Source organism: Diadema setosum, chromosome 16, assembly GCF_964275005.1.
Source record: "Diadema setosum chromosome 16, eeDiaSeto1, whole genome shotgun sequence".
In the NCBI taxonomy this organism is placed as follows: domain Eukaryota; kingdom Metazoa; phylum Echinodermata; class Echinoidea; order Diadematoida; family Diadematidae; genus Diadema; species Diadema setosum.
This window is the reverse complement of record NC_092700.1, coordinates 625699-645447: the sequence shown is the minus strand read 5'-3', so window position 1 is coordinate 645447 and position 19749 is coordinate 625699. Positions and strand designations below refer to the sequence as shown.

Here is a 19749-nt window from a genome sequence, read left to right as displayed (position 1 = left end):
TTCACATCTTTCTTGAGAATAGTCTTTCATGTGGCTCTTGTACACTGACACATTTTCTAGTCATGATCCACTATTCATTATATGTGTATTTTGAATCTTGCTTGTTTGTTCTTCTTCTTTGTTTATGTGCTATTATGTATACATCATGTGGTGAAATAAGAAAATTAATGTGCTGGAACTGTCCACTGAGTCTCGTATTAAAAAACTGTGGGTGCAGTTCAGTATATTTAATTCAAATTCAGTTTAAAATCATATCTACATAATCATGATCAGGTTTTAATGCTGTGTATGTATACACGCTGTAAATCTTTGAATGACAAAACACAATCGTTCAAACTTCATAACAAAACCACATGGCAGTAAAGAAATAGACAAATAAAAGCGTTGAAATATATGATAAGGTGTTATTTGTACGTCAAGGAAGTGTACATCACTGTGCAATATGCATACAACGTACTTAGAATAGCTTAGTTACACTTAAGTATGATGTGGGAGTGATCATATTTCAGTGTCGAAAAACTGCAACCAAGAAAATAATGTTACATCAGATGTTGTTCACTAGGTACAAATGTTTAGGGTTTATCTAAATACACGAAACCATATATTATATTCGATGTTTAAAAAAAAAACTACCTCCATGGTTTCATATCACGTTTTGAAAACATTTTCTTTTTAACCTATAGGACTATGTGAATCAACACAATGTGCACCACATGTCACTCACGGCCATCCGGAGCAGTGACTAGCATTCTTCAACTCGTAACGTTAAATTAAACTATACCATCGTGTAATGGTCTTAAATATGGTTTTTAGTGCATTTGTGATATAGCCCTGAATACATTTGACATAGTACTATAAATACAAATCAAACCTTTTCACTCCTCCTTATAAAGTCGACAAAAAAAAAAAAACATATTCAACATTGTGAAAACATTGTGTGACTATAGAAGCCTTAGTGAACAGGGAAATATTCCTCTCCAAATATTTGTATGTAGTGAAGAACAACATGAAATGCAAAGCTTTCATGAACATGCCATTGACTTACACAGTGATTTGCAACATGTTTATAATAGAATAAGGCAAAACGTCATGCCATTTAACACAGGTGTAGTGGAAAAGTTCGTCAATTATGTTCGACTTAAATGATTTCCACTTCCACACAACTTCATACAGTCACTGATACACACACTGACCATGCTGCCGTAGAATCTATAGGGAGGGTGGGAGCGTGTCGCAAATCATTAATTTTTGTGTGTTTTTTGAGAAAGGAAACAAGGAATGATTTATGGAGGCTATGATTAATTTTGTTACCAAATGAATCATTTTTTGGCTCTCTCCGAGATCACATGGGCGATGGTATAGATGAAAGGGTTGAGTGAGGAGTTGATGGGTAACACAAAGACTACAAGCCAGGCGTAGATGTCTGGAGTCACCGTGATGCCCACTGTTTGGACCAAGATTCCAAGGATGATGATGGGCATCCAACAGAAGAAATCAGTTCCGACGATGAGAAACATCCGAACCGCCATCTTGACCTCACCCGCAGATTGGTTGGTTTGCTTGCCGACCTTGGTGCGTACAAAGCGCACGTTTATGAAGATCATGATGTAGGCGAGGGCGATGACACAGAAACTAACCAGATTAATGCCCAGGAAAAGCACGGTAGAAAATCGCCAGGTAGAGACGGAGGCTGTAGTAGCAGTCTGGTAGACTAGAATATTGTAAGTATCCTGGGCTCGATCATCCACCTGTCGAGTAGGATTGATGGGTTTCCTGATAAACGGGAGACCAACGCAGACATCACTCAGGCTGTATGCGTCAGGAACAAATTGGTTCAAAAGAATACTTGTTGCCCCCAAGAGAAATGCAAGAAACCAGACCGCAGTGACAACAATGGTGCAACTCATGGGTCTCAGGCGATTGCTACTAAAGGGAAACATGATGCAGAGGAATCGATCGACGCTTATCACAGTGAGAATAAACACAGAAACCTCACTGCTGATAACTGATATAAAACCTAATATTTGACACGGCGTGCTGGACCGCCACTCTTCTGCCCTGCCGTCCCAGAAGTAGGACTCCCCAATGTAGATATCCATGATAGCCAAGACGAACATGTAGACTCCCATCAGAAAATCGGACACAGCTAGGTTGGTGATCAGGGTCGACTGGACACGAGCTACATCGCTGGAACTCTTGCTTCGGAGTCTCATGATGATTACTATACCGTTGCCTAGCAACGCACTGATGCCGAGAATGAAAATGAAAGTCTTGATGGTTGAATTCTGGAGGAAGGTCTTTCTGCAGGTAAAGAGTGGATGGGTGGGTATCTCGACGACACACCTGGCGTAGTCTGGAGCTAGGCAGCATAATCTTGGATCGTAGACGTACCTAAAATGAGATGAACAAAGTTTAAATCGGGTGATGCTTACTAGCATTTCAATAACAGGTTGAAGATCATGTTCGTTATTGTCTCGAAACCTCAGTGATCTTCTGGTCGGCCACGCAGGTATAGTGGACATCGAAAGGCAATTGAAACCGGGTTTACGCAAGGACGGGGTCCAGTTTGAATCACCATTGGTTACTATATTCACCGATAAAACCCCCCATCTAATCGATAAATCCCCCGATTTCTTTACTTCCTGATACACACGAGATAACGCTAGCATTGTGGACTAGTTCTGCTTCAGCTTCTTCTTTTTCTTCTTCTTTTTTTTTTCTTCTTTTTCTTCTTGTCTTTGTTTCAATATCGTTTGATTCTGGACAATAGGCTTTAATTTTTTTTATATTATTACGTAATACATGGATATTACTGCTGCTGCTAATATCAACCTTGCTTCTGAAATGGGACAGATTTTGGTTTCTTGCATACGGTTGAGTGGTTACCGATGGAAAATGGAAAATGATCTCGAAACTCACATCGACTTCAGACTGTGGAGACCGTCAAAGACGCCTGGGTACAGTGGAGTCGCTAATGATGAATAGACGCTGGAACATCAAATCAGTTGCAACATTATATACAGTTATGGTAACTCTGCTAAAGAGCTGATTTTGCTAATTTCACACTTTTCGAAGTGTAAATAGTTTCTACAACATCAACATTGCAAATATTAATGGATACGTTTTTACTTTTACTTTTAGGGAAAAGGAAGTAAATGAAGAAATGATTTTATACCCCCGCTTTAAAAAGTGCTTTAAGTATGATAGCTTTTAGAAGTCCCGTATTCTGTTTAGAAAATACCTTAGAGGAAAAGGCAGAAAATATTGAGCATGAAAGCTGAACATAGAGAAAATGACACGCCATAACGATACTGACCTTTAAGTGATGAATTACAATCTTTGGAGAGGAGAGTAAATGTGGATCTCTCTGAAGAAGATATACCTACTTACGAATATTAAAAAGAACTATGAATGACTTGGCAATGTGTGTGTGTGTGGGGGGGGGGGGAGTGGTGCACTGGAAAACTGTAAGCACGGAATGCTGGGTATTTCAAAAAAAAAAATGCTCGTGAAAAATGGAAGTAGGTTGTCTACATGATTTTTAACCTACATGTCTTCCAGGCGAGACAAATTCAGAAACGTCCCTCGTTCGATCGTTTGTATTTCGGTTCCTCGAAGATTCCTGTGGAAAATTGAGATGTATAATATCTGACACATACTACTTTCAAATTGAGAAAATCTGAACAAATATACATTCGGGAGAAATATTTCGTCACTCAGAAATCTAAGAAGCCCAGCTGGAAAATACAAATTGAAACACAACGGTATGTGTCAGAAGTATGTGACTCACCTACATATCTTTTTACAACACTTTTTTTTGTGTGGAAATAGTGAAAACTATATGCATCTTAACATGTAGTTTAGCTTGTGCAGTTCCAAAGAGAAAACTTCCTTCTTTCCTCTGCAACGGATTACTGCTAATATATCGTAAAAAAAGTGTTCGTCAAATAAATAAATGTGGCTTGTAAGTAATACTAATAAAACTTGGTTTAACTGAAATTAATTCAGTGGAAATACGAGTGATTATCTATGGTATAAAACTTTGATTGATATTAGACACGATTATCAAAAGCATGACATATCTAAAATGTATTAGATTAATCTCTATATAAAGTTAAATGAATTATCCTATGACTTAGCTATGCGATTTTGCACAAGTAAAAAATATAAAAAGAGTTCGCTTCATTTGGTACCACGTGTACAAATTAAAACTCACAATCGTTTCAGCCTGGCACCAACTCCTGAGAAGAGAGTCGCGTTAAGTACGGTCAGGTTCGTGCTTTTCAGTAATCTAGAAAATATGAAAAACAAGAAACGTTCATTAGCAGCAACCAGAAAGGACAAATCATATTTTGCTGTCAGACTCAAAGCCGATCAGTTGTTGAAATATCGAAAAGGTACACAAGATATGAACCAATGTAATCCGTGGTAAATGGTTCCCTCTTCACACGACTCAATTCTCAGCCTGGGAAATTATTTACGCATTTTACTTAATGATACAGAAGAATGACATTAATGCATTTTAGCATTGTAAAAGTGATACGTTTCAGCAATTATTTTTTTTGTTTTTTTTTTAACTTTCACGGAGAAAAAAGAAACTCAACCACAGTATACACCCTAAAGGCCTGATGAAATTTTGAGTCCAATAAATATTTTGTAAAACATCTGAGTAAGGGAATTCTCACATCGCCGGATGCAACGCTTAAAAACATGACGTACAAAATGATGTATTGAACAAAGTGAAAGGCCTGTCGGCATGGCAGCAAGAATGATCGTCTTTGTCGCAGGGTCGGCGGGTAAGCCTTATATTGAAGCAAGGAGTTTGTTGTATGCAACGGTATATGCTGTATTTTAAATTAGTAATACCACACTTCACGTATATGTGGTCCCTCTCACAACATTACTCCTCACGAAATGAATATGCCACTAAGTTACCAAGCTGTGTTCTTAGACTGTTAGACGGGTACGAGTATCTGGTATGAATCCAAAGCATTGTCATTTAACACTGTCGTTTAAAGAAAAGGAATTCATGTTCCTGATATTTCTGAACACTGACGGCTTTAAAGAATCACAAACCTAGTTAAGAGTTAAGAGTCCAACTGAAAGGTACTCCAGAACTGCTATTCTCTGAAACTTCAGTAATATAGCAAACGAAAATGAACCATGTGGCCGTGCTGTATACATAGGGTTAATAGAACACACGGAATAGGACTCACAGTCGTTCTAATGACCAAAGATCCGCAAAGTTCTCACGAAGTCCAGTCAGTGGGCTGCCGTCCAGATCTCTGACAAGAAATATAGACCAGAATAAATTCTTAGTCTCCCTCTGTACAATCTTTATCATGATGACATGCGACACTTAAAACCTATTGGGCGGTGCATGGTTTGATATTCAGACCTTAACATATTAAGCATTAATAACTGCTCATTAGGGCTGATTATTTTCTGACAAGCAGGGTTAATCTTCTTTTATATTCTTCGAAAGACTGGGTCTAGATAGAGCTTTGAACACAGTCATGACAGTTGGAAACGTGTGTGTGCGTTTGTATGTGTAGTAGATTTACTCCATTGTCCACCAGTGAGGGGTACCTCAGCAGAGTGTGCATGAAAAGCTATCGGAATGTTGTAAAATACTCAGCAGTTACGTTGGGTGCACGTCATGAGACCGACACCCACGAGTCGTTTAGCCCACGAGTCATACATCTAGCGAGTTATATAACCCACGGGTCATACAGCTCACGAGTTCGACATTATACAAATAATGCCCATGAGTCGGACAGTATAGGTAAACAAGGTCCACGAGACCGACATTAGTTAACAGGGCTTGAAGTACAGCCTAGTGTGGGACTCATGAGCCTTATTTGCCTATAGTGTTGAGGTCATGCAAACTGTCCTGGGCCGCATGACTCATTGACCCCTTTTTTCTCAATGTCGAGCTCGTGGGCTATATGACTCGTGGGTTGTATGACTTGTGGGTGTCGGTCTCGTTTAATGACCTCAATGTTGATATTACATTTTAAAGTATGTTGTTCATGAGTGTATCACTCTCACGTTTAATTGTCTAATTTCTTAACAATGATTGCCACTGATTGTTTTTTTTTTTCCCATCTTAACACAAGAATGAGTGACCCAATGTATACTGCAGACCCTTGATAGTTTCACAGCCACCGTTCTGAACAGTTGGTTTCAAACCCAAGGGTGTTGTTTTTTCCACTACTTACTTTCTATGAATGTGTTAGGAATGCATGAATGATACATAAAATTGGCCAATTAGTACTGTTACAGGCAATGTGAGTTAATCATAATTTCAAACTGCAAAGTTTAGAATTATAATTCAGAACTTGACTGGGCCCTACAACTAAAAACAAACGAATACACAAACACAAAACTCAAACAAACGGATAAACAAACAAACAAACAAACAAGCAAATAAACAAACAAAAGATTATATCCGGGGTCTTTAACCAGTTTGTTAACTCGGTTTTGTGGTACAAATAATACGCATGATGAAACATGGTGTTTGGAAAGCATTTTGAAAAAACTATGGCCCGAATTCACGAAGGTGGTACAAAAGAAACCATGGTTTAAACCATGGACAAAAAGCATGGAGCGCAAAGTGTCGCAAGGAATATTTCGTTACGAAATCAGTCATTTCGTCGATGAAATGATTATTTTGTAACGAAATGACAACATTTTGTAACTAAATGAACATTTCGTCCACGAAATGATAATTTCGTTAACGAAACGGTCATTTTGTCGACGAAATGACCAATTTCGTAACGAAATATTCCGTGCGACACTTGGCGCTCCATGGTTTTTGTCCATGGTATAAACCATGGTTTCATTTGTACCACCTTCGTGAATTCCGGCCTATCAGGACCGATGAATATTCCTGCAAAAGTCTGTTTGCTACATTTACGTTTACCAAATGACACAAATAAGATCTAAGAATTGTAACCTGTCCCGCGGTGTACAGTATGTCCCCAAAAAAATTACAACGGGGCCCTCCGCAATGATATCTTTAAAAATAGTGAATCAATCTAAATACAAATTCAAGGTATGAAACTATATCTCATTGCCCACATCTTACAGAAAACCCCATTCGATTTGCTTCAGTGGTCAAAGAGAAATACGGAATTTTGTAGAGGATGTCGGGAATCTCTTCTGTCCAAGTTCTGTCTATTGTTCACACACAAGATCATCGAAATACTAAACTCGGAAGAATCTGATTCATGACATGCTTTACAACAATCCACATTTCTCTGTGACCGCTTAACCAAATCGAATGGGGATTTCTGCAAAATAGAGCTAAAATGTTATATTTCAAGACCCTGAAGTAGCATTTAAAAAATTTAATCATATTGGGCATTATCAATGCGAAAATCTTATTGTAATTTTTTTGGGGACATACTGCAGTAAGTCGCCCCAAAAATTACAATCAGATTTTCGAATTGATAACACCTATTATGATCAACCTGTGTACGTGCTACTTCAGAGTCTTAAGGTATAACATCTTAGCTCTATTTTGCAGAAAACCCCATTCAATTTGGTTAAGCGGTCACAGAGAAATGTGGATTGTTGTAAAGCATGTCATGAATCGGATTCTTCCGAGTTTAGCATTTCGATGATCTTGTGTGTGAACAATAGACAGAACTTGGACAGAAGAGATTCCCGATATCCTCTACAAAATTCCGTATTTCTCTTTGACCACTGAAGCAAATCGAATGGGGTTTTCTATAAGATGTGGGCAATGAGTTATAGTCTCATACCCTGAGTTTTTATTAAGATTCGTTCACTATTTTTAAAGATAATTATCATTGCGGAAGGCTGCGTTGTATTTTTTTTTTTTTTTGGGACATACTGTATACTGGAAAAGATGACCAAATGTTATCATTCTTATCATGGTTCGTTTTATTTTGTTTCATATCGTTTTGTATATGTCTTGTGTATTTTCTGAGGGTCCTATATCGTACAAGCTTGGCTTCTTAGTGGGACCCTCCATTTCCATTCCCATTCTTAATTAACTTGTATTGTATGCATACAGTATGTATATATTTAACAAAAATGCAATTGAGTTTTCTTCATCTATTACTCATTTTCACATGTACTTTGTTTAATCACGTTTTTAGCAATTTTTACAAATATCTTCAGCTATGCATTGTATATGATTTTTTTTTGATATTTATTTGAAGGATAGAAAATTGAATTTGAATTTTGAAAAAAAAAAATCTTGAAATTCTTACACGACTGACACACTCCGAAGATCGCGAAAACATCCTCCATCAAGCTTCGCTATCCGGTTCCCCTCCAAAAGCCTGCATTAGTATAATATCAATATAAAATAAATGGGTAATCTAATGCTGAGGCAATGATAATTGCAGGATCCTCTAAGGAACAATGCTAACACTGAAGAGGCTACCTCAGCTTGGGTCAATCACAATGTATGCTGCCCTACTTTGTCAAAAGGGAGGAAGTGACATTTTTATGAATATTGACTTTTTTTTTATTTCTTTGGCATATTTGAGGCATGCTCTATATATTTACTAGTAACTTAAAAATCCAAGAGTTTGGCCCATTTCAGTGATATTCGGGTGGCAAAAGGAAGCAAGCGCACAAAATTGCATGAAAAAAATGGCAAAAGGAAGCAAGAAACAATGACATGTATTTAGACTTGCACACAATCTAAAATACTTCGGCAAAAGAAAGCAAGTAACATCCTTCTGATATGATTGTCACTTGCTTCCTTTTGCCAGATTTTTCATGTTTGCTACAAATCTATAAATACTTTGGCAAAAGAAAGCAAGTTACATAATAATGAGCCAAATTATTTATGTTTACACACAATCTAACATACCTCGGCGAAAGGAAGCAAGTGACATGCTTATGATATGATTGTCACTTGCTTCCTTTTGCCATATTTTCCATGTTTTAATCTGTAATACTTTGGCAAAAGGAAGCAAGTTACATAATAATGAGTTTCTATGGGAATATCAAAATTCTTCGAATTGCACGAATACCGACATTATTACTCATCACAAATTTCCATGTTGAAGGACCTACCAAAAAAAAAAATCTTAATTTTGAAGTATTTGTACTCGATGTCACTTCCTTACTTTTGCCAAAGTGGGGCAGTATATTGTTATTATTATTATTGTTATTATTATTATTGTTATTATTATTATTATTATTATTATCATTATTATTATTATTATCATCATCATTATTATTACTATTGCTGTTGTTGTTATTACCATTTACTTTTCATCTAATTTTATATCATCAATATCATAATTGACATCACTACAAGGGAAAGCATGAAACTGATAGATGCAAGAACACTATCAATTCTAAACATTTATCTTATAAGAATTTTCATATCTTCTCACTTGTCATATATCACTGTTCATCACTGAACAACCAAAAAAAAAAAAATACAACAAGCACAAGCACATAACAAGCCAGTTGCTGCAGGATACCGTTATGCACAGTATGTGGACACTAAGCTCATACAACAGAGTATTTAACTTTATTTAGGACTATATTGTTTCATGGTAAAATGGAATGGACGAAGCAATTCAACTTTTATCAGTATTGTATATCAAAAAAGGATATCTCACTGAATTTATAAATATTAACATGCTTAGCGAATCAGTGATAGATATGCCATAATCACATATGTGACCGTGCACCTCAAAACGAACATAAAGTCGCACACACTGATTTTGCGTGAGGACTGAAAATAAGTGAAATGGGTCAACCTAGCCGAACTTGACTTTTTAATATTTTCTGAAAGAGCAGGTCTTCTTTTACGTTATGCTAAAATTTGGTATCATAAAACGGGCAGGAAAGTGTGTCTTTTTAGCAGTTTATCTCGAACATTTTTGGTAGAATAGTGTGATTAGGTGTGTCTTTAGAATCCCTTTTTCATTTCTGAAAAACCTTGTCCACACTCTTCACTTTCAACTCTAATAACTTTTGAAAGGATAGTGCTACTGCTTTGAAAGTTGGCATTGATTATGGAAAGAATGTGTTAATGAGTCATGCTTAATTTCAGTTTAATCTGATAATCCCTTCATTGTTGTTACTCTGGTGGTTTACTTCCTGTTTTTTGTCCCATTCATCGCACAGCCAGCACGGTTTGGTAAAGATTAAGCGTTTGAATAGACACTGTACTTCAGAGCCTCTTTTCTCAGTTCACACTTTTCCTGAGTTTGTGCTTTCTTTCCAATATTTAGATAGGTTAGGAGAGTCCATTTGATTTGAGTTATACATCATTTTAAAGCTTAAAGTCTGCTCTTTCAGAATAAGGTCTTAACTAAAAATTCATGTCTGGCGACTTTGTGTTTGTTTTGAGGTGCAGGGTCACATATGCAAATCACAAATAAAATGTGGTATGTGATAATGAGGTAATTGCTTCAGTTCTCATATTGCTTGTAAAAGAAAAAAAAAATCCAGTCAAATATAGAGTGGCAGGGCTTCCAAATCCTCTCAATAGTCTGGTAATCTTGAGAAACATTTCCTACAATAAACACGCTATTGAAAGGGCAACTGCAATGATCAACTCAATCCAATCAACTCGTACAGGTTACAATAAATGAAGCTTACTCATAAGAACAGATTGTTTCTATATCTTTGAAAATCTAAATTGTTATGATGTCATGAATTGGTTGGTAAAGAGGTAAGCACCGATTAGAAACTGCCTTTCATAACTTTGGTCTATTAGTGTTAGTCTTGAATCATAGGACTCGATGCGTAGTTATCATAGGCAAATATTTTGAGAGCATATGAACAGTTTTGTTAATTAGACCATTCAAGTCGAGCGTATAACGCTACAAAAGACGAACCCTCAAGGAACCAAACTAGTTGCTACATGGAGGGTTTGGAATCCATATCTTTATTAGGCCCATGCACGTCATGTCACTTTTTGTAACCTGATATTTCACTTACAGCATCTTGAGATGGTAGAGTCCACGGAAGGATCCACTTTCCAAATGGGTGAGGTTGTTATTCATTAGATCCCTGTGGATAGGTAAAAGCCGCGCCCATGCAGGACGATGTCTCACATATGTATACACACATAATAAATTTATGAAGGGGAGGGGGGGGGGGGGTGGTGGGGTATTCGAGCAGGTGTAAGGAAGGATACGAGTGAAATCAATTTTCGTTTTCTTGTCAAAATATGTGCCAGCTGCTTATCTACAAGAAGTTCTAAATATAGTGACAGAGCTTAGACAGGAGGATCGAATGGTCAAGTGTGTCAAATGCCTTACTAAGATCCATAAGCACACCAATAACATGCTCACGCGCAGCTAGAGCACTAGAGACACAATCATAACATTTCAAAAGGGCATGGTCAGTTGAATGAAACCTCCGAAATCCATACTGTTCAGGATTAGAGAGTTATGTTTCTCCAAGAATTCATAGAGCCTGTTATATACAATTTTCTCTAAGATTTTAGAAAAGGCATGTAAAATTGAAATTGGTCTGTAATTCGAGATTAACATTCTGTCATCTTTTTTGTGGATAGGGATTACTTTGGCTAACTTAAATGAGGAAGGAAATACTCCAGTCACCAGAGAGAGATTACAAATATGAACAGGTGGGGTGATGATTGAGCCAATGATTTGTTTCAATAAATATGTACTTATTTCATCATGTTCACAAGAGTGGCTAGATTTGAATGCAGTAACTATTTCAAGAATTTCAATGCAGTCAGTAGGCTGCAAGAAGACTGAAAATTCTGAAGGGCCTTTCAGATATTCCCTAAAATTCAAGCGATTCCTATCTATCTTTTTAGCCTGGTTAGGTCCAACATTTGCAAAATAGGTATTGAAAGAGTTTGCAATGTCATCGGGAGAAGTAATTTCTTGTCCATTTTCTACGATTTTCTCTGGGGCAGAAGTATTGCCTTGATTGCCTAAAACACCCTTTATGACCCTCCAAGTGGAGGCAATGTTGCCTGTAGTTTTTTTTTTTTTTCAAATTGTGTAGAGTAAAACAGTTTACGAGAGAATTCTCTTTGCTAATTATTCCAATGGATGAAATGAATACCGGTACTGGTAAATCAATGAATAGTGTAGAGTAAAACAGTTTACGAGAGAATTCTCTTTGCTAATTATTCCAATGGATGAAAGGAATACCGGTACCGGTAAATCAATGAATAGACATGAGGTTCTTTACAGAATGGAAAGATTGAGTTTCTGCGCTTGATAGACTGCGCGAGAGTGGTGCTATATCTTCAGCGTCAAATCATAGGATGGTTCATACGGTATGTTGGCACACGGATTGTCGCCCCCGGCTCGGCGCGACAATCCTTGACGGAGTTGGCGTCACAGATTGTCGCCCCCGTCACGGATTGTCGTCCGGCGATAATCCGTCACGAGGGCTAGCGGCAGTGGCGTACCGTGGGTCAAGACATTGGGGGGGCACCTCATGGCAGCAACATCAGAATTGCATAACGTAACAATTAAATGCGAGCGAGCGGAGCGAGCGAGCTTGAAAATTTTGACATTTTACAGTCCCCAAACTGCCGTTTGTAGCTATATGTATGTATATATATATATATATATTTGCTTTGGAAATTAAGGGGGTTGCACCGGGCGCAACTACTGGCAGTTGCTGGCAGTAACATCACGAGAATGGCATAACGATTAAATGCGAGCGAGCGAGCGAGCGAGCTTGAAAATTTTGACATTTTACAGTCCCCAAACTGCCGTTTGTAGCTATATTTTTCGCTTTGGAAATTCAGGGGGGGGGGGCGCACCGGGTGCAACTGCTGGCAATTACTGGCAGTAATATCAGGAGAATGGCATATAACGGTTAAATGCGAGCGAGCGAAGCGAGCGAGCTTGAAAATTTTGACATTTCATGTTCCCAAAACTGCCGTTTGTAGCTATATTTTTTCGCTTTGGAAATTAAGGGGAGGGGGCGCATCGGGCGCAACTGCTGGCAATTACTGACAGCAACATCAGGAAAATTGCATAGCGATTAAATGCGAGCGAGCGAAGCGAGCGAGCTTGAAAATTTTGACATTTTACAGTCCCAAAACTGCCGTTTGTAGCTATATTTTTTCGCTCTGGAAATTAAGGAGAGGGGGCGCACCGGGCCCAACTGCTGGCAATTACTGACAGCAACATCAGGAGAATTGCATAACGATTAAATGCGAGCGAGCGAAGCGAGCGAGCTTGAAAATTTTGACATTTTACAGTCCCAAAACTGCCGTTTTTAGCTATGTTTTTTCGCTTTGGAAATTAAGGAGAGGGCCTGGGCGCACCGGGCGCAACTGCTGGCAATTACTGACAGCAACATCAGGAGAATTGCATAGCGATTAAAATATGCGAGCGAGCGAAGCGAGTGAGCTTGAAAATTTTGACATTTTACAGTCCCAAAACTGCCGTTTTTAGCTATATTTTTTCGCTTTGGAAATTAAGGAGAGGGCCTGGGCGCACCGGGCACAACTGCTGGCAATTACTGATAGCAACATCAGGAGAATTTCATAACGGTTAAATGCGAGCGAGCGAAGCGAGCGAGCTTGAAAATTTTGACATTTTACAGTCCCTAAACTGCCGTTTGTAGCTATATTTTTTTCGCTTTGGAAATTAAGGGGAGGGGGCGCACCGGGCGCAACTGCTGGCAATTACTTACAGCAACATCAAGAGAATTGCATAACGATTAAATGCGAGCGAGCGAGCTTGAAAATTTTGACATTGTACAGTCCCCAAACTGCCGTTTGTATACATTGTATATTTTTTCGCTTTGGAAATTAAGGGGAGGGGACGCACCGGGCGCAGCTGCTGGCAATTACTGACAGCAGCATCAGGAGAATTGCATAACAATTAAATGCGAGCGAGCGAAGCGAGCGAGCTTGAAAATTTTGACATTTTACAGTCCAAAAACTGTCGTTTGTAGTTACATATATGTTTTTTTCGCTTTGGAGGGAGGGGGCGCCCGGTGCTCCCCCTGGATCCGCCACTGGTAGTCAAGGGTGTCGGTTTATGTTCATGATTGGGGGAGGTATGACCAGCGAGGGGGCGTCGAAGTGACCATGCGGGAGAAGGATGTCCAAAATCTGCACTTTATATAGAGCATCCCCTAATTTGTTTGTGTTTGTGAGTGTGTGTGTTTCATATAGATGGAAAAGTTACGAAATAGCTAAGGTCAAGTCTTATTATTGGCAATGCAAGGCATTTTAATATAGACTAGTATGTAAAGCAACACTGCAAAAATCAATGATCAAGCTTTGATAGCAAAATGTGTACAACCTATCAAACATCACATTGCGCAACATTGCAGCGACTCTTTTTGCCATTCCGATGTTCTGAGTACACTGCGCACATCCTGCTTGTATTCAAAATGCCAACCAGGAATTACACTGAATCACAATCTTTTATCGTCTCCGGGCTTTTTGAACAATGTTTCACTATAATACCTCTTTATGGTTAAAAGAAATCTTAGAAAAATATCTTTTTTCTTGATCATCCTTTCATGTCGATTTCAAAAGCAGTTTACTAACCCTTGAATTACCATTTTGGTAGGTTTTTTTTTTCTTTTTTTCTTTTTTTTTTCTTTTTTTTTTTTACCAGCGGATTGGGGGGGCACGTGCCCCCCCATGCCCCCCCGTAGTTACGCCACGCTAGCGGCAAGGATTGTCGCCTGCCCTCGAAGCACATTTTGCTGGGTAATATCGTTCTGGACATAGTCATTGAAATACTAACACATAACTTACATGGCAACATCCATGCAAACATGCCATGTAAAAAGTCATAGTGAGGTTTCAAGGAAGTGTGTATGTGCGCGCGCACATGATAATTTAGTGTCCGTTTGTGCGTGTGTGTGTGTGTGTGTGTGTGTGTGTGTGTGTGTATGATGGAAGAATGTGTTTATTATGTCAGCTTTTTGCGTAGGGAGGGATACCTAGTAAGCTGTTGCTGGCACGTTGATATTGATTTTATCAGCAGCTTTGACTTTGATAAGTTTGTTTGGCGGATTTGTATATGAATTCGGAGTGGTGATTACGTGCGGGCTGATGCTGTTTTTCTGCATACGGTCCATTATGTCTTATGTATCGACATTGGGAAGTCGTTTCATCAGGAAGGAAGGTGGTATCGGTTCGGGTGTGTGGAGGGGGTTACATTTCGTTATTGCAAAAGTTCGTTATTCTGAAGGTATTTTATTTATTTATTTATTTATTTTTTTTTGGTCTGCGTCCAAGCCACGAGTAGTTACGTTCAGTTACGGATAGTTACGTTTGGTTACGGTTACTTGCGTAAGTTTGCGTCCGTGGCGTCCCTCTGCGAAATTTTGAACATTTCAAAATTTCGCAGGTTTGGCGACGTCATTTTGCGTTTCTTTACGGATGAGTTAAGGACAGTTACGTGTACATACGTCCCTGCGGATGCCTGCGTCCACGCTGCGTCCCCCTGCGTCCACTCATTCGTATCTATCCGAGGCGGACGTAATCCATCGTAAAGCAGCGTGTGACTGGGGCATTACAGTGGACGAAATGGATGGGAGGTAAACTTATTTGCGGATAGTCTGCGTCCAAGCTACGGATCGTTACGTTCAGTTACGGATAGTTACGTTTACTTAAGGTTACTTGCGTAAGTCTGCATCCATGGAGTCCCTCTGCGAAATTTTGAACACTTCAAAAATTTCGCAGGCTTGGCGCCGTCATTTTGCGTTTTTTTACGGATTAGTTACGGACAGTTACGCCTACATACGACCCTCATGCGGATGCCTGCGTCCACGCTGCGTCCCCCTATACGTCCACTTATCCGTATCTATCCGCGGCGGACGTAACCCATCGTAAGGCACTGTGTGACTGGGGCATTACGTAGACACACGAACGCGCTCACAAACAACACACATACGTAGGGCCTTACGTAGCCAAACACGCACCACCACATACCGTTTGATATACACATACGCCACTATATCACCACGTACACACGTACGCATACAGGCTAACAAACCACTACCACTATACAACCACCACACATGCACAGTTTCTACATATTGTATTATTATACTCCAAACACACACACACACACACACACACACACAACTATACGGAAACTCATACACAAGTCACTCATTGTATGCACCTACAAATCATACACAGCACATACCATGCAGCTCACAACAAACACACAAACACACACACACACACACATATGCATAACTTACCAGTCATACCCATCCCACCAAAGCTTAACACCGGAGCAACCACCCCGAGCCCCGGGCGACAATCTTTGACGGAGCGACAATCCTTGTCGCAACAATTTTTTTTTTTTTTTTTTGCCATCATAGATTGTCGCCATCGAGGTCAAAAATTGGGAACTGCACAAGCGTCACGGATTGTCGCCAGACGACAATCCGTGACGGGGGCGACAATCCGTGACGCCAACTCCGTCAAGGATTGTCGCCCCGAGCTGGGGGCGACAATCCGTGTCGCAACACGGTAGTCATCGGTGTCATCTGACTGTTCACATGATAAGTGTAATGTGACATGTTCTTAGAAGACAGTGACAAAGAAAACTTACAATAATTCTAGGCGCCGAAGTCCATCGAAGACCCCAGTCTTGATATGCTGCATCTGGCAGAATCGAAGATATCTGACAGAAGGTGAACGAGAAGAGAACTGTAACACGAGGAAGTTATGTAATATTCTCTCCTCCCGTCGATAAGGACAAGAGGTTATCGCCTCATCAACCATTTAGTTTGTCAATACAGTCTGTATTGATATCACGCTTGATCATAGGTGATTTATTTTTCTTTTACGGTAGAGCACGTTAGGAGCGGTTTCCGATAAAATGAAAAAAAAAAAAATACATGAGCAAAATTAACCAAACAAAATCGCTTTTAATTTTTTTCGTATAAACGTTACTGCTAGCCTGTGTGAATTACGTGTTCATGTATCAAAATGATGATATTAAAACCAATCATCAGCCTTTCATTAATGTATCATCAATTTCATCGTGAGTAAAATAGGATTCCATTTTTTCCTCATATCTCTGAAATTGTTCAAGGTACAGCCTGCACATTATTGGAACTTATCAGCAAATATTCTTGTACTGATTGGCAGTGATTGTCTTGGAAGTTTTATGGTCAAAGGTCAAGGTCAACACAAACTTTCCCTATATTATTTTTATAATATATTATATTATTTCCCTATATGTATGCAGTGTCTGAGTTTTGTTGTTGTTGTTGTTGAATTGTTCTTGTTTTATATGAGCCTGCATGTTATCTTGATTATGTAATTTTACATTTTTATATGTATATAATACTGTATATGTATGTTTTTCAATTCTGTAAAATCATTTGTAATGCAGCCTCTGGCTGCGAACAATGATTTGTTGACTAAAGATACCATTAATAATAGTAACAATAATAATGATAATAACAATTATAATAATGATAATGATAATGACAATAATAATAATAATATTAATAATATTAATAACCATAATAATGACAATGATAATAATAATGATAATAATAATAATAAAAATAATAATAATAATAATAATAATAATAATAATAATAATCGTGGGTCCTCCCTCCTCCGTTGGATATTCAGAACGTATCTCACTTGAAAAGTGATGTGGAGCAGTATACGCCCAGTGTAGAAATAATTATTTCTTTTCAACGTTGACCTGACAGAATTAAGTACGTAAGAAAACAAAACACATAGTCAGAGATAGTGGTTTATATTCGTGATCCTCACGACCCAGACTGCCAGAGAAATAAGAACATTACTCACAAAGAGTGTAATTGGTCCAGTCCGCGAAAAGCCCCTTGCTCTATGATTGGTAACAATGAGTGTTCCACATCGCTATAGAAAAGAAAATAATCAGTTATATATAACTACACATTGTACAGATTATCATCACCTGGAATGACTGCATAAAATTGATAGGAATTAGTAGATGATCCAAAGTGACAACAATGCAATGTCCTGCACACTGCTGTTTTATAAAGCACGAAATGATAATCAATCCATACTGACAATATATATACAATTTATGGTATAACATTGATGCTTGTAAAGTGAAATCCAATTATTTGATGAAATGTCTACATCATAATGAAAGTGTTTAGTTTTCAATGAACAAAATATCCGATGTAACAAAATAATGAAACAAGATCTAGCTCCCGCTGTAAGTAACTCAAATATTTGAGTGATCAAACGCAAGTACCAATTCAATTTGCAAACCATCTCGTTAAAGTAAAGTTATATAACACGACATAGCATGAGGAAAGTTTAGTTTGTTTGCGCTTGTTATTTCACTTGAATATTAAAGTCATATTCAAATCAGCTTGTCATGCACACTAGTATTGTTGCTCAAGTCATAACACAATACACGGCTGTACTTCAATCAGCGATAGTCGAAATTTTAGGAGGTATGGGGGTATATACCTTGATGAAAGCTGTTACATAGGTTTTGATTTGAACATGCGATTTGTATATTACTCTACATGACGGGAGGTATTCAACGTCGTCTCATGTGCAATGTATACATTTATATTTTTGTACTTCATTTATAAATGAAGTAGGGAATGATCTTCGAGACAACTCCACTAAAGTTCTCTGATCAGGTTTCCAACATTGAAATTGTTTGTTTGTTTGTTTGTTTTTTTATTGTTCCATATTCCACATTTCAACAAATACATAAAACATAAACATCACAATACAAAAAGCCTGGATGAATTGCCAAGTACAGCTTATAAGACAATAAAACATGTGAAATATCAGGAATCTACATAGAAGCATTGCTTGTAGGGTGTAGATTCCCAGATGCGGATGTGAGATTATTTCTTACTTGGTTATGTAATTAAAGGAATTGACAATGCCCTATTTACGGTCGTGTGTCACGTAAATTCTTTCCGACTTATGAATCATTTGATTACTTCATTGAGGTTATAGCTTGTCAAAACCGAGGAGGTACTAGACGAGCACCTTGGTAAAAACTAAAACGCTAATTGTCAGCATGGTAATGTTGACTTATATCTGCTTTTTTTTTAAATCATATAATCAATGTAGCCTGTTACATTGACTTTAAAGATTATAAATATTAACGTCACTTTGCAAATCTCTCGGTCAGGATGACCTGTAAAGTTGAGTTTGACAAAAGTTGCATTTTATCCATAAACGAAAAGTCTTCATTCGTTGGCAAGTATTTTTTTTTTTTTTTTGAATATGTATCAAGTAGTAGTGGAAAATATTGAGCAAAGAAAATGGGATTCCATCGGGATTCGAACCCGAGACCTCCGGATGCTAGCCCGGTGCTCTACCGACTGAGCTATAGAAAGCCCTAGTTCAGTGTACATCCCAGAAACCCAGGTTTCTGTAATTTGACGTGTGTGTTTGACGTTTGTTGAATTGCAGGTAAGATTTCTAACGTCGGCGGCGCCAAACTTGTAAACCATTTTGTGGACAACGACAAAGTTTTCTTGCCCATTCTCCATTTCTCCATTACAGTCTACCAGCACGTGGTTTTGCATGCACCCATGGTGTCAAAACTTCAGGAATGGACAAAACATATACTGTAATAAACCTGTGTATACTTTTATCCAGTAATGCTGGACAAGCAAACTCTCTTTTTGGGGTGAACCTAAGAACACTACCTATTAAAATGTTTTTCACGGTTATCACTGTTATTCTTATAATAGTAAATAGTGTATACGTGTTGTTATGTAAAGAATATATGAGAGATATAGTTTCAGTCAATTTGCTAATATTGATTCTTG

The 19749-nt window shown here is 38.3% G+C and overlaps 1 protein-coding gene across 2 annotated transcripts; it reads right to left on the bottom strand.

Moving 5' to 3' along the window:
- Nucleotides 1–1050: 1050 nt before the first annotated feature.
- Nucleotides 1051–16607, bottom strand: LOC140239469 (G-protein coupled receptor GRL101-like). 2 transcript variants are annotated; one of them, XM_072319303.1, is made up of 8 exons: nucleotides 16542–16607; nucleotides 10948–11019; nucleotides 8244–8315; nucleotides 5217–5285; nucleotides 4217–4291; nucleotides 3551–3622; nucleotides 2920–2988; nucleotides 1051–2391 (listed from the first exon to the last, which is right to left on the bottom strand). In XM_072319303.1, exons 1-8 carry the CDS (start codon nucleotides 16592–16594, stop codon nucleotides 1320–1322), a joined length of 1554 nt encoding a protein of 517 aa, XP_072175404.1. In that variant the 5' UTR covers nucleotides 16595–16607; the 3' UTR covers nucleotides 1051–1319. The 2 variants fall into 2 exon arrangements, with proteins under 2 accessions (XP_072175404.1, XP_072175405.1); XM_072319304.1 differs by lacking the exon at nucleotides 8244–8315.
- Nucleotides 16608–19749: the final 3142 nt, after the last annotated feature.

Excerpts from the sequence above, each read along its gene's own strand:
- LOC140239469 (XM_072319303.1), bottom strand. The coding sequence starts at position 16,594 with ATGCAGCATATCAAGACTGGGGTCTTCGATGGACTTCGGCGCCTAGAA. Across the intron at positions 5,286-8,243 it reads CTTCGGAGTGTGTCAGTCGT|AGATCTGGACGGCAGCCCAC; the intron begins GTAAGAATTTCA and ends ATTTCTTGTCAG. Across the intron at positions 2,392-2,919 it reads CTCCACAGTCTGAAGTCGAT|GTACGTCTACGATCCAAGAT; the intron begins GTGAGTTTCGAG and ends ATCTCATTTTAG.